Source organism: Cyrtonyx montezumae, unplaced genomic scaffold, assembly GCF_038088225.1.
Source record: "Cyrtonyx montezumae isolate F1298 unplaced genomic scaffold, pur_monq_1.0 scaffold_3, whole genome shotgun sequence".
Lineage (NCBI taxonomy): Eukaryota > Metazoa > Chordata > Aves > Galliformes > Odontophoridae > Cyrtonyx > Cyrtonyx montezumae.
The window spans coordinates 127,134,397-127,147,286 of NW_027072034.1; the positions used below are offsets into that span (position 1 = coordinate 127,134,397).

The following is a 12,890-nucleotide window of genomic DNA, read 5'->3' on the forward strand; positions in this document are numbered from 1 at the left end:
ATCATTTGTACATGTAACTTAAGATCTGTGCATATAATGTTTGTTTATAGTGAAGTTATTATCGAGGTTTTATGCAATCCATTCTAGTCTCTCTCGTAACATCCGCAAACCCTTCTAGACTATATTCTACTTCCTTTAAAATTCCCTTTTTGTATGTTGTTTCAGACATCCAATGTAGACCACAGCCATTGAATGTGATGAAATAATGGTCTTAGATTTTAAACTGTTCCTGTTGAAAACATGCTACAATGTGTAAATATTTCTCAGGTAGGTCTAGACACTATTCCTCAGTAAAGACTATTCCTCAGTAAAGACCGTCTTTCTTCCATGAACACAGTTCAAAGTAAAAAAAAGAAAAACCAAACATTAGCACACACGCACACGTGAACAAATCTACACGTGTTTCTAACTGTTCCTTCAAAGTCATCTTCAGCTACAAATATCAAAGATCAATCCAAATTCCAGTCATTTAACTTTCCTTTGATATTCTGCCTCTATTAGTAAACATCTAAGATGGTGTCCATCAATTAAAAATCTTTCCAAAGAGATCTCTGCATCTACAGCCACGCTAATGGGAAGTACTTCTCTATAGAAAACCATACAGTAACATAGTGTTTGTCCCTACATACAGATGTGAACGGAAGTGTAAATGTACCAGAGAGGTCACAGTCACTCAGATAGATGTTGTCAGAGGAAATACAAACAACCTGTGAAATTCATGTAGCATTAACAGTCTGGAAGTTACAGTATAAAACTGAAAAAATAAGCACTTCTGTCTATGTGATTTAGGAAGCCAAGCTGTGTATTAGGAAACAGAAGAGGAAAAAAACCTAAGAGAAACCAAGTGTGAATGCTCAGTGTTATATACCTGAAAGGAAGTCCAGAATGTTTTGTCTTGCCTGACTTCTGGTTTAAGAAACAACTTTCAGATTTAGAGGAACAGACATAGTTCCATCGTCATGCTGCGACTGCCTGTTCTTCAAACTCTAGCATGTGGCATTTAAGGTAAGAGTCACTGTAGCCCTAGAAGTTCTTTTTGAGTTTTGCTGGTTTGGATTTTTTTTTCCTTTTCATTATATGCTCATTTTACCATCACTGTGAATTAAAGAGAACATTCTGCAGGAGGTGACTGCATCATTACTAAGTGATATCATTACTTTTTTTCTGGGCTACCATACAGAAAATGACTTTAGATAAGTAGTTTACAGGTGCTTAACCGCATTCTCCCTGGAGTCCAGTCAGGTCTGAGTGTTATTGTTTGCAGGATCAAGACCCATACCCGTAAAGTTAGAGTCTTACAAATTTACCCCAGTTGAAACTTATTATGAACCATGGAAGAGAAAGGTAATACCTTTGACACCACGCTGCAATGCATGACAGTCATGTTGTAACCAGTGGCCAGCCACTGATGTTTATTACTGTGTCACACTAGTTACAGTAAGGCTATTTGTACTGTAGAAGACAAACATTTTAAAAAATAAGTATAAAAACTTAAAGCATTGTCCCCATGTTTTTATAAAAACAAAATCCACATTTCTTACATTTAAAATGAGTGCTGAAAGATACAAATGAATAAAGTTATCGAGCAAATAAAAACGTATATCTGAGCTACTTCTTTTTTTCATACAAATAAGGCTCAGCCACATTGTATCTCTTGTATTAACAGCATTGGGTTTTTCAAACTCAGCTAACGAGTTTTGGCAACACTGTTCTCTGCTGAATATTCCCATTGGCATCTGTCATCTGTGCCAAATTAGTCCTCAGTTTTGAAGCTGAGCTTGAAGTCGGAGGTAACTTGGAGATGGACGTTATAGCACCAGTGCTCTCTGTAATTCTCTTTGCTGAGGCCTTCTCCCCAGTCGGAGGCTTCGGCAGCCGTCGCCGTAGCCAGGGATGTCGCAAAGCCTGGCTGGGTGTCATTCGGATGGCAGGATCCCATTCTAAACACTGTTTTAAAAAGTCAAGGAACAGGGGATCGTCACACCCCTTTAATGCGTTACCCCATTCTCTGCTCTCTGGTGGGCCACGTAATTTTCCCCTCCGAGAGCGTCCGCCGTTCAGTATTACAGAACCATCAGACAAAGTTGTGATGGTGCAGTAGCGGGGATAACCCTTGGAGCTCACAAAGTTTTTGGCTCGCTTGGATGAGTCTAAAAGTTTTGGGGAAGGCATGCCCAACAGCTCGATCATACAAGCCAGCTGGTCTCCTTCATCTTCTCCAGGTAGAAGTGGATAGCCGGTGAGAAGCTCTGCTAGAATACACCCCAAGCTCCACATATCGATGGGCATCCCGTAACGAGCACCGAGGATGACTTCAGGCGCACGATAAAAACGTGACTGAATGTAAGTGTAGACACGCTGATGCTCATAACAACTTGAGCCAAAATCGATCACTTTGATACCGCTTCGGCCCTGCTGCTTTAACAGAATGTTCTCAGGTTTAAGGTCACAGTGAATAATTCTGTTTTTGTGCAAAGCATCCAAGCACTGTAAAATGGAGTGGGCAAACTTGCGGACCAAAGGCAGGCTGAAGCCCTGAAACTTGTTCTTCTTTATTAATTCATACAGGTTCATGCTCAGCAATTCAAACGTCATGCAGATATGGCTGCGGAATGTGAAGTTTTCCAACATGTGAATAACGTTCATGTTGTTATCCTTATCTTGTTTCCGGAGATGCTCCAGAATCCGAATTTCTTCCGCAGCTTGGCGGTGGAAACGCTTCTCATTTCTCACCATTTTTAGTGCCACATGTTGATGCATCTTGTGATCGTAGGCTTTCACCACCTGCCCAAAGCTTCCTTTCCCTATAACTTTCAGGACTTCGTATCTGTACGCAATATGATCGTGGGGTACTTGTATGTAAGACCCCTGGTCATCATCATACCCACAATTGTTTGGACCACCAACCACACCTTGCCGCTTCTTTGCATTTGGACCCAAAAAGTGTATTTCAGTGTAGCCAAAAATCTCATGATGTTCAAAAGTTGTTAGTTTTTGCATGTATTGCTTCATTGCCTGCTCTGGTGTCATAACGGAAGCTTTCACCTTCCCTGTCCCATCCGTAGATTTTAAAGAGCTGGAGCTCCCTTGTCGTCTGTGAGCACCCTCACCCTGTCTGTCCTGAACCACTGGCAATCCGGATTTGCCTAGCGTTGTAAGTCCATTTGGCTGTGTTGTCAGAACCGTTCTCTTGTTACTGTTATCTTCAAACAGTTGCTGAACCTGGATTTGTCCATGGCTACCAACATGGAGGTGCTCATTCATTGTGTGCTTACTGCCTCCAACCTAAAATTGAAAATAAATACACAGTTAACAATAAAAGCATGAATCCTGCTTCACATTTATTATGCAACCCACCATCCTGCCTAAATTACCTCAAAACTAAGTGTGTTATTATTCTCATAATACACTTATAATAATACAGTTGTCTACACAATTTAAAAACACAGTTTATATACTACGGATACTGCTAGATGCTACTATGTTTTCCAGATCCTTGTTTCTGACTCTCTGAAATGGCTGCAACAAGAGTCCACAGTGTCTTACTCTGATAAGCTAACAATTCCTCCAAGGAACCTCCAAAGCAACAGTCCTATTACATCGAGCAGTATGCTCAAGGGATATTAAATCAGATCTTCACAGTATCACTTTTATTTATGCTGAAGATCGATGCATAACATCTTCTAGATTTTACTTGGATAAGGCTCTCCTTGTCATCTGCTCTCAGAAATCGAGATTTCAGCTTGCTCTAAAATTTGCTGAATACCAGAAAGGACAGATAAAATTTTAAGCAATGAGGAAGGTGTTGTGACACACACAAGGAGGAGAAGAACCTGGACACTTCTGAAGCTCAAGAGATGCCATTCACTGCTAGCAGTTGAGACAGTCACTATTTGGCAAAGCATTCAAATCAGTGAAGTATAAGTACATCCTCCAGCACGTTGCCAAGCCAGTCTTGTAATGACTTTTAACCAAGATGAGATCTGGGACCTGATACAGACTTGAATGGAAAGAAAATCTTTGCCTTGAAGATCATGCACGCAGCTTTATTTTAAAGGGATGGAAACAGTATTAGTTGACAGTTGTTCTTGACAGTTTTTGCAAGGGGGAAAAAGCATTCAGTATTTTCAAGCAAAGGGAACACTAGAAGTACTGGGGTGTGAAAACAGCTATTGCATGAAACGTGTTACTTTTAAGGAGAAACAAGAAATTTACACGCATATATCTGCCACTAAAATAGCTGTCCTAAAAATTCTTCAATTTGCTCTCAAGTAGAGGATAATTAGTCTGTCTTTTCTGCCTGGTCTTATACAAACATGGGAAGAATTCCCATGCCGTCTCTCCAGCTGATTCACCAGCCTTAATATTCATGCCAAACTACTAACTCAAAGTTCACAGATACTGTCAAGACAGATGATCAAGCCAAGGCTGAGAGCACATTTAATCTGAACCTTATTTTTTCTATGTAGCTGAGGAAAACACATTCCCTGTTCACATAAGGTCGCTGAAATTAAATCAGAAAATGCCAGTTGTATGCTGTGATGAGGTAATGAAATCCGTGCTGCAACTGCAGACACAGTTTCTCTAATGAGAAAGCCAGGACATACAGTGCAGACTGTAGCATGCTTTTTGCTTCTGTTGTCACTATGACACGGCAAAAATGTGCTTTTGTAAACCCAGTAACTCACTCCCAAGGAATAGCCAGCTGGACACCAGCTTCACCTTTGAATAATATTTTGAAATTTACAGCTTCAAAGCTCAAGCAGTGTAACAACACGAGCTCTCAGGGACTGTTTCTGCTGAGCTCACTGTTCTGTTTCCATTCTGACTCATGTTGAATAACTGGTCCATTTTATTTCATCACTGCAGTCAGACTGCATATGTTCATTTGCGGAGCAATTTCTGCTCACGCTCTCAAATTCGACTGATCTCGTAGAAAGTGTTACCACACAATGACAATTCAGAGCAAGGGCACTTGTAACATTCAAACGCAGTGAAAGTCTATGAGGATATTGACATTAATTGCCTTCTTCCTGGTTTGATGTCCCAAAGCACTGGGAATTAGATCATAAGGGGGACTTAACGAGCCCACAGAGCCCACAGGGAATTCCTTCAGGCCAAGTTTGAAGCACACTCCTGCAGCAGTCTCCTGAGGGCTGTCCTGACGCTGTATGTGCAACAGTGACTGAACAGTAGAGAATCCGGCCCCAAGAACTGCTACACAGTACACCTCAGAAGAACTGCACCTAGTTAGTAAGACGTGCTTGGAGGTTCAGCACATGCAGGATTGCAGAACTGTGTTAAGTGAGAAAAGCACAGTGAAGCAGCAGAGTAACTCTACGGACTCCAAGTACCTAAGCCAGGAAAATCCAAGTACAAACATTTCTTCTGCAGCGCTGGTTGACCAGCAAAGCAGAAAAACTGTGAGCAGACAGTACTAATGTACAGGAAGAAACAGCAGAGGGGAGAAAACTGCTTTTCAGAATTTCTTAACTCAAGCGCTCATTGACACAGTTCTCATACTGAATTAATTTTACTTTTTTTTTTTTCACTTGAGTCATCTCTTTTCACAATTAACTATCTCCTGCCTATCCTAAGCACTGCATGGTTCAATAGATGTACTGCAGGATTCTTCAAACTTCAATTATTTGCTTTGTATGAGGATTTTGAAAAAAAGAAGAAAAAAAATGCACACTTTTAACTGCTGCAAAAGTCTGCTGTTGTTCTTTTCCAAAAAGTATGTTTGCAAACACATCTCTCAAGTGTAAACTGTGTACCTCTGCTTCCTTACCTTCAGGCAGCATCAGTTTCTCTTTCTATTCATGGGTTTTATTGTTGTTTTTCTGGTTTTTTTTTTTTCCAAGCAGCAGAATGAAATCACCAGCATTACCCAGCTTCACCTCAAAGTGACCGGTTTGGCCAGTTTCAGTCAGCTGCTGCTTGGGAATGCAAATGCAGATGCAGACAGTAGCACTGGTTTTCTTTGCAGATGAAAAAAGACCAAATTAGTGCAGGCTCCGTTCCAAAACTTGTGGGGGAGATCAGAGCTCACTTTTCTTTCAAAACCCCCACAGGAGTTTCAGAGGTTTCAGACTCACCACAGCAACAACGTCAACGTGAAAAACTGGACCACCCGTTTCAGGGTCTGCCCACAGTCTCAGGGTCCTGCCGGCTGAGGAATCACCCTTTGCTTCCTGTCTGGATGAGCAGAGGGCTGGATTCCCTCCAGAGCTTAGCTGCGTATCTACTTCTGCCTACTGGCTGTCCAAGATCGCTGTCAAGTTTAGGCTCGCACTGTTACAGCTCCGTAGGCTTTACCGGGGACACTGCAAGTTCTCCGAACCACAGCTAATGGGCTTGGGAAGGCTACATGGAGCTACAGCCTTCCTAGCCCCACACTGAACTGTACACTGAAGCTCTATGGGCCTTTTGGAAGCCAGAGACGTTTATGATGCGTCTGCTGATGCAAGCAGGCCTGCGAATTCCAGAACCAGCAACCTGCACGCACTTATGCAGTGTACTTACTGCCATATTTTATTGCCCGTGCTCAGATCTGTCTATGCTTTCTAAGATTTATTTTTATAGCATTCATCTTCAAAAACCTATTGATGCATATACACTTCCAAATAGAACATACTTAAAAACCAGGTAAGCTTGAATTCAAAGAATTAATCCTGAATCTTCCGGCCACACCAACTGTAAAACAGGGTGTGTTACGATGCTTTTTTTCTCTCCATCTGCATTGTTTCATAACTTCAAAACCATTTATATGATTTTGTTTTAATTTTAGTTTGCTCAGTTTATGGAAGTAGATGGTTTGCCAGAAACATTCACCTGATTTTAAAACTGAAACAGACACAAGCGAAAACATAACCAGAAATATATGCATATATTTTTTCTTCCTTTTTTTTCCTCTCAGAAATGGGCTTAAGGACAGAAGCAGGCTACAGTACCATGTCTAGATGACAAAGCTGTTACAACATAGTGGTAGCATAAAACTGACTCCATCCTGCTAACAAAGAAGGTAAACTGACAGCTCCCCTGAGGTACCACTCTGCCAACACAACAGTCATTCTAAAATCCTTCTGCCAGAGCTACAGTCACTATGGGATCCAGCACCACACCAGCAGTGGTCTTTGCAGTGCTTGTAGGTATGAGTCCCACTTATCTAATATGCTACAGGGATACAGTATCAGGTGTAGCACACTTCGATGCCTACTCTGTTGACTACAGCCCTAGCAAATGTGAACAAAAGGCCCTTTTCCCCTGACAAATGAATTCAACAGTATTCCTCTGTTCAGAACTAAAAATAGCTGCTAATTAGCACAATAACAATAATGAAGGATTATCATAATGGCTTTATTATGAGTCTGGGTTTTATACACCAAGAAAGACTAAGCCCTTGTCCTAAAGAGCTTGTGCTCAACAAGAGCTATAGAAAAAAAAACATACCGTATGGATATTTTGCTGCTGTCACACACAGTCAATATAAACTTATTTTTCAAAAGTTAACCTTGGCTTTATATTGAAAATATATTTAGAGACAGAACTATACTTGAAGAGTGATACTGATTGATATATTCATTCCCTCCTGTCTGGGCTATGTTGGGCATGTGCAGTGAGCCCAATTACTTCATGTTTTATGCACATAGAGATCAAGGACAGTCAGCACACATTAAAACAAACCTTCAGGTACGCTGATGCGTATGAGATGTGTCCAGATTTACTGCAGATATCCCAGGAAAGTTAGTTGCACACTCTCCCGAGGTAAAAGTTTTAAGTAGAGGAAGAAACGTACAAAGAAACCTAGATATTGCAAAGCCCAGGTCAGAGCTATATATTTATTTCCACTCAAACATAACAGCATTTCTGTGCCAACTTATTACATGCAGAACAGCATGGTAGGCAGATATTTTCTTTGGTTTTATCTGCTCTAAAGCAGCTGCATGCAATAAAAATTTGGAGCAGATTTTCAGGTAGCAGGGTATGGGAATCCCTGTTCCATTATCAAGTAACTTTATTATTATTAGTTAATTTTAAGATTAAGACTGAATGATGCAAAAGAATATGAATGGACACTCATCCTTAGTGGCAAAAGAAAACAGCCCTGGCTGCAGGAAAATCTTGGAAAGGCCTTGAAGAAAGAGGGCACTGAATCAGGCACTGTAAATGGGCTGCTGTTACAGCCCTAGACAGGAGGAGAAAAAGATTAAGACGGCTTTATTGCAAGGGAAACAGGAAGAGTGCAGAACGCAGGGATATGTGCCTAATAAGAAAGAACAGAGATGGAGGTAGGCAGGAGACAAAAGTCTGGGAGAGAGACTCACAGACGGGTGGGGATTTACACAAGCAGAGCAGCAGGCAAGCAAGATAAATCTCTACTGCAGTATGTCAAGTGGCTGCAAGAACACCATAATGAAACAAGAAAGAGCGAACAGAAAAAGGCTCCAATCATCAAAGCAAAAACTTAAGGCTTCAAAGTAGAAAGCAGTGTCTTGGAAAGGAAAATGAGAAGGACAAGAGGTTGGAAATGAGTTCATGTTTTCCATCACGAGCATCCAAAAAGATAAAGTCAAAGATGAAAACAGACAAGAAAAAGCCTATGATGAAGCCCCAGATTTTTGAAAACAAACAAAACCTTTTCCTGGTACAATACACAATAGTCTGCTTAGCAACAAAGGTTGCTGTGATTGCAAAGACTGCAGCCAAAACGTCTGCCCTGTTACATGAAGCCTGGGTAAGACAGCATCTCCCTGCTTCTCCCTCCATGTTCTCCCTCGCTCCTGTATTCTGCCAAACAACTTGACTTCACTAAAAAGCAAGAATCAATAGTTTTGCTAGAGGCTGGATTATGCAGCTGCTGCAAGACCTACAACAAGGAGTGGGCTTCTCCATCTGAATGAAAAGAAAAACTTTTTGGCTCAACCAAAAATTTCTCTTCCACCACAGTGTGGTCTCTTCACAATTAGTGTATACGCAATGCACACGTGTGCAGCCTGCCACTGGCAACTTAACTGCTTAAGGAAACTATGCCTTCTGAAAGTCTGCAACACCAAACAGAAATACTCATTTCATTTTTAGCTATTGGAGAAGTTGCACAGACACAGCAAGGATGAAAACAGAGTAAGTAAATGAATACAGAGAAAGAAAACGGTTTAAGAAAACTGAAAAGTTCCTTTCTAAACACATTTCACTTAAGGAAGTAGTGGATGAAACCAAGAGTTTCAGTCAGTGTCAGCTGAGGTCAGCAGGCTGAAGCTTATAGAAGGCTTCCATAACATATATAACCATTGTTTATGTCCAGCATTCTGATGTCACATCTGCTCCTTACCACAAGTCACGTTAGGCAACCACAAAATAATAACCCACAAAATTCAGAGAGCCAGCTGGAGGTACTTCTGTAATAGCACTCAAGGTAAAATAAAGACTGAGGAGTAGAATCTGTGTCACAAAGGCATAGCAGAGTCTGCAGCAGTCAGAACACAGAGGGACTCGAAACACAGCGGTACAATGCTTGATCATCCTTCTATGCTTCCATAAGTGTTTCATCTATGCGTATATATCTATCCACAGGCATATATGCTATATATAACACATGCATACATACACAGTGATATATTTACAAAAAAACTGGAAACAGAAATGCAATACTCAAGCACTCCTTGCACACTTTGGTAAAGACTTCATCTTTATACACATACATATGTATCTATCTACATACACTATGTATAACACACACACAAACAAATCTATAAAAATACCGTGTTTCCCTGCTTCCAAAATTAGTCAGCAGTCCCAGATACACGACTGGACCACTGGGCTTTCACAGACTCTAAATTAAGTCTGGGCTCTGTTACAAATCAGCCCCGGCTGTTAGTGGGCCCATCTGAATGTGCATTTTCACAACCCATGCCCTGCCCGTTAGTACAACAATTATTTTCTAGTTTTAAAGATAAAGTAAACCACTCTCTCACTTCTAAAATCAACCCACAGTTAACTGGAATGCAAAAGTGCAAAAAGCTATCTTTGGCAGTAAAGAACAATTCAGATATATATCCTAGCTACATAAAGATACACCTATGTCGACCTAAAGCATGCTTGCTGCTCCATCTTGAATCTGCAGAATATTCATCATTCTTTTTGAAAACATCCCACACAGGCTTGCTTTTTTTTTTTTTTATTATTTAAGCCAATTCTTTCTATAACTGGATTTGAATAAGATGCTTTTACCCCTGAAGCTACACAGAAAGTCACTGAAACACTAATATCTAAATGCATAGTTTCACCTTCCACTTGCCCGTAATCACATTACCGTTTAAAGCTCTGCCATATGTTTACAAAGATAGTACGTGAGCATCCGTGGAGAACTCATTAATTCTAAGCCAAGTATGCCATCAATGCCTTTCAGGGTCACTGTGAGATCTTTCATCATTGAAAAGGAAATGTATGCAATAAAAATTTCAGATATTTTGCATTAACACGACAGTGCACAGACCCCTCTCTCTACTCCGTCGTGCCCTCAGGACAGAGATCAGCTCTCTCGTCCATATATAGTGGCATACTCGGGAAGTGCCGTTCCTAGTAGATTAACTAGGAGAGGGAGATAACGTGAGATATCACAGAACCGGAAAATAACATCCTTTTCATAGCGTCGGTGCTTATTTCTTTAGGTAAACTACCGCAGCAATAAAGTCAGATCCGTCCAATCGTCGCCCCCGAGTACAACGACAGCTGTTTCCAGGGAAGACAGCTATCGGCCTGAGCTAATCGCAGACACCAGGGGAGAGCAGCCTTCCTTTCTCACCACAGCTCACGCGACCCTTTAATCGCAGTGACTAACCTCATTGCCAAAAGAACGCCAACCCCAAAAAGGCATTTACCGGAACAGCTCCTCGAAGCGTGCGTAGAAGATCTGATTTGTTACCGAAAACGAGACGTACAAGCAGAGCGAACGAGGGCTGCAGGGAGGGGGAGCCGCTCCGCAGCGCGGTTACACGCTGCCAGCCCCGCAACCCACACGCTCCTCCGCTCCGAGTTTGCAGAAGCGGCCCCGATCCCACCCCCCCACCGCACCTCCACCCCGACCCCTTCCCCGCGCTCACCGTGTTGCTGGCCCTGAGCGGCGGCAATGCGAGGGGCGATGGCGGGCCGGTCCCAGCTCCTGCCCGGGAGACCCCGGCTCCGGCGCCCGGGGAAGACTGCAGCGGGCGGCCGCTGTCCCCTGCCCTGCCTGCGGAGAGCAGAGGAGGTGAGCGCGGAGGGCAACGGCGGTCCCTCGCCGCTCCGGGCACCACCATCGGAAGCCGATGGCCGCCGCGGCCCCGCGCTCGCACCAACGGCCGTAACCCCCTCCACCCCCCCACCCCCCCCGGCGCCGCAGCATTGTTCCGGCCCCGCGGCCCCGGTCCGCTCCTTACCGGCCGGGTAGGCAGCGCCGGCGGCGGCGCTCGCTGAGGGTTTCTTGGTTAACATGGCCGCTGGAGAGGAGGGAGAGGAAAATGCATGTCAGGGCGGCTCTCCTCCGCTTCTCCTCGGCCTCTCTGGGCGGCGGCTGCCTCTCCTCGCCGATCAGCTACACCCAGCGCCCGACGCGTCCTCCGCCGCATCCCCCCGGCCCCGGGCCGGCCGGACACAGCCTCCCTCGGCCCGCCGTCTCCTCCCGCCGCAGCCGCAGCCGCAGCAGCAGCAGCAGCAGCCGCGCCGCCGCCGCAGCCCCCGGCCCAAGCTCATCACCTCCCCCGCCCCCGCCCCGATCGCCCCGGTCCCCTCGCGCGGAGGAGGGGGCAGCAGAAGGCGGCCGGACAGGGCCCACCTCCTCGGGCGGCGGAACGAGAACAAACGGCGCACCGAGGGGCACTGCCCGCCCCTCCGGCCGCCTCCCTTCGCTCCGCTCCTCCCCGCCGCCGCGCCCCCCTCCCCGTACCTCTCCGCCGCGTTCCCGTGCGCTCCTCGCGGGCGCCCGCACTTCGGCTCAGCCCGCGGGGCTGCGGGGAGTGGGGGAAGGGAGGGAAGTGGGGGAAGCCGTTGGTCACCCCGGAGGTCACGGCCATCTTAGGGCCTGTCCCGAGGGGGGTCACCGCGACTGCCGTGGCAACGCGGAAGGTGCGAGGGGATGGAAACTTAAAACATGGCGGTGCTTTGGGAGAGCTTTGGGCATCGCCCGGGAGCGGCCCGTGCCTCCGGCCAGAGGGAGGGAGCAGTTGGTGGGCCCTGTACAGCGTGCCTCGTGGAGTACAATGCTTTGAATTCCTGGTTTGTCAGCTTGAACGTCACGAGTGCCAAAAATAGATAGCTGAACATTTGCTCAGCCCGGGTCGGCGTCGAAATGAACTCTCCTGCCTGCACTCAACCCTGTTGGAAATCTGTACGGACCGCGCATATTTTCCCTTCTGAAAGCAGACAGACCTCCCTTCGTCGCCTGCCACACAGAAAGGCAGAAAAATGGACACCCCCCCTCCCTTTTTTTCCCTATGCCTGAGCACAAGAATTCCATCCCTGCAGCCAGAGAGGAAGACTTTGCCTTTTCCAGTGCCACAGATAAGTGTGTAAACAAAGACATTTCCCGTGCTGGTACAAAGAAATAAACACTTTCCCCAGCCCCTCCTGTCACACGGAGGAAACAATCCTACCTTTTCCCGCCCACACCCACCCAACCTTTTCCCTTCACTGCAGTAGAAGACAAGCTTTGTTTCCCTCGATATCCCCCAGATGTACCCAGACACCCCAAGTTTCCCTTCCTTTCACTGTCAGGGCTTTTTGCTGTATTTTCCCAGTGTTTTCACAAACATCACGTGTGCATCAAAAGTATCTAAATAACTTGCAGATAACTTCAATGTTCCGGGAATGGTGGAGGAAGAGGTACTTTTCTGTCTATCCTAAGGAGGGGAAGG

General features: G+C 44.8%; 1 protein-coding gene across 2 annotated transcripts; it reads right to left on the minus strand.

Moving 5' to 3' along the window:
- Window positions 1-1,612: 1,612 nt before the first annotated feature.
- Window positions 1,613-11,681, minus strand: DYRK2 (dual specificity tyrosine phosphorylation regulated kinase 2). 2 transcript variants are annotated; one of them, XM_065743289.1, is made up of 3 exons: window positions 11,418-11,681; window positions 11,103-11,230; window positions 1,613-3,285 (listed from the first exon to the last, which is right to left on the minus strand). In XM_065743289.1, the coding sequence occupies exons 1-3, from the start codon at window positions 11,470-11,472 to the stop codon at window positions 1,684-1,686; spliced, it is 1,785 nt and encodes a 594-aa protein (XP_065599361.1). In that variant the 5' UTR covers window positions 11,473-11,681; the 3' UTR covers window positions 1,613-1,683. The 2 variants fall into 2 exon arrangements, with proteins under 2 accessions (XP_065599361.1, XP_065599362.1); XM_065743290.1 differs by lacking the exon at window positions 11,103-11,230 and having other exon boundaries at window positions 11,418-11,680.
- Window positions 11,682-12,890: the final 1,209 nt, after the last annotated feature.